This window comes from Limulus polyphemus, unplaced genomic scaffold, assembly GCF_000517525.1.
Source record: "Limulus polyphemus unplaced genomic scaffold, Limulus_polyphemus-2.1.2 Scaffold1911, whole genome shotgun sequence".
Taxonomy (NCBI): domain Eukaryota; kingdom Metazoa; phylum Arthropoda; class Merostomata; order Xiphosura; family Limulidae; genus Limulus; species Limulus polyphemus.
The window spans coordinates 233,985-235,652 of record NW_013667521.1 but is presented as its reverse complement, the minus strand read 5'-3'; the positions used below and the strand labels follow the sequence as shown (position 1 = coordinate 235,652).

The window sequence follows — 1,668 nt, the reverse complement described above, 5'->3', positions numbered from 1 at the left end:
AATTAAACACAGCTTACTTTCCTTAATTTCATAAAAACAAACAACTTCAAATATAAACCTCGGGTTAAGGATATAAACAACATCATTAATTTCATAAAAACAAACAACTTCAAAGATAAACCTCGGGTTAAGGATATAAACAACATCATTAATTTCATAAACACAAACAACTTCAAATATAAACCTCAGGTTAAGGATATAAACAACATCAATACAGTAAATTTTAATGTACTTCCAAATTTAAATTAATTCATTATGAATGGTATGGAACTTACAACTTCCAGAGAAACTCTATCTAATCCCTGTACAGACATAGTTTCTTGGTCAGTTTCCAAGGACGGCGTCAAGAGATAATTGTTGGCTCTATCCAAATAGAGGAAGTGTAACAGATCTGGGAAGTCCTGAAGGTAGCTAATGCTGGACTAAGGAATAATACTTAAGCTAACAATTTCTGTATGTACGACTGAATCATTCTTACATTAACCCTTTCACCCAGTAATTAGGTTTCACAGTCAGTCCCCAATCAATGTCATTTCTCCATCAATAAAGTAGCTGTAGATTTCACTATATTATGACATACAAGACACACTTACATGGTACATGTTGATGTTATGAAATCAATAAATTACCCAAATTAAGTTAAAATCATAGAGATGACAATCAGCTGATCTCTCTATGCCTTACGTCGTCTGCTGGCTAGGGCCCCCAGCTGAGGGATTGTTTACACTTGTGTTTCCCACTCGGGTGAGGCTTTAAAATATTTCTGTTTGCTATAACCCGACCAACCTTTTATAATTGGGGCCAATTGATTGATTTTTCTGACATTATGACCTGGGAAATTTTTATTTTCACCAATTTCTGTTGATATATCCCAACCAATCGAACAAAATTTGCCAAGTTTAAAATTTTTTTATTGCTGTATTCTGGATAGAATATTGTTAGATATGCATGACTATTTTAATTTAAGTATGGTGGGAGTAACCGTACAAATCGTACACTGTATGGTTCAACTGTCGTAAATTGACTATTGTTGTATCATTGTAGCAGGTTTTAGAACCTTCTAAGTTTTTCTTGAGTATTAATACATCATAATATCTCATAGTGTATGATAAGTTCTAGGCCTCAGTTGCTATTTATAAATACCTGTCCAAAATGTAGTTGAAGTAAGGCAAAGTTAGTGAGAGATATAGTAAAATATATCTAGATTGTGTGTTTGTGAGTTTAGCTGTAAAAAGCGTATAGAAGCTGTTGTAAGCTGTACGATCTGACTAGGAGTGCTGGCTTGAAACGTCATCTTTCTTTAAACAAAAATATTACAAAACCTTGGCCACCGTTCAACCTATTCTTTAATTTCAATACATGAAAGTTTGACAACATGGCTTATCTTGTCCCCAGGACCCTTCATGCTAAACTAATAAATACATGACCTAGCAGGTATGAATTTACTACTGATGAGCATACATTAACAACATGGCGACCACAAATCTGTTCAGTGTTCTTGTGGATTGAGTATTACGATGAAAAATAAATTAATTCTGATTGAAAACTTATGAAGGTAATGGGAAGTACTCGTAGATGTACTTGGAAAACCAGATGAAATGGAACAACAAATGTTGAAATTGTCAGCAAAAGTCAATTCAACTTCATTGATTGAGGCCGATACCGACC

At 33.9% G+C, this 1,668-nt stretch overlaps 1 protein-coding gene across 1 annotated transcript in view; it reads right to left on the bottom strand.

Annotated features, from left to right (window-relative positions):
* The window catches only part of LOC106465335 (Hermansky-Pudlak syndrome 1 protein homolog), a gene marked incomplete at its 3' end in the record, with an annotated part of 27,751 nt that overhangs the window by 1,322 nt on the left and 24,761 nt on the right, over positions 1-1,668 (bottom strand). The window contains exon 14 of the mRNA XM_013925550.2: positions 276-411. Within this exon, the coding sequence (XP_013781004.2) occupies positions 276-411 (136 nt within the window). The remainder of the gene's footprint in view (positions 1-275; positions 412-1,668) is intronic.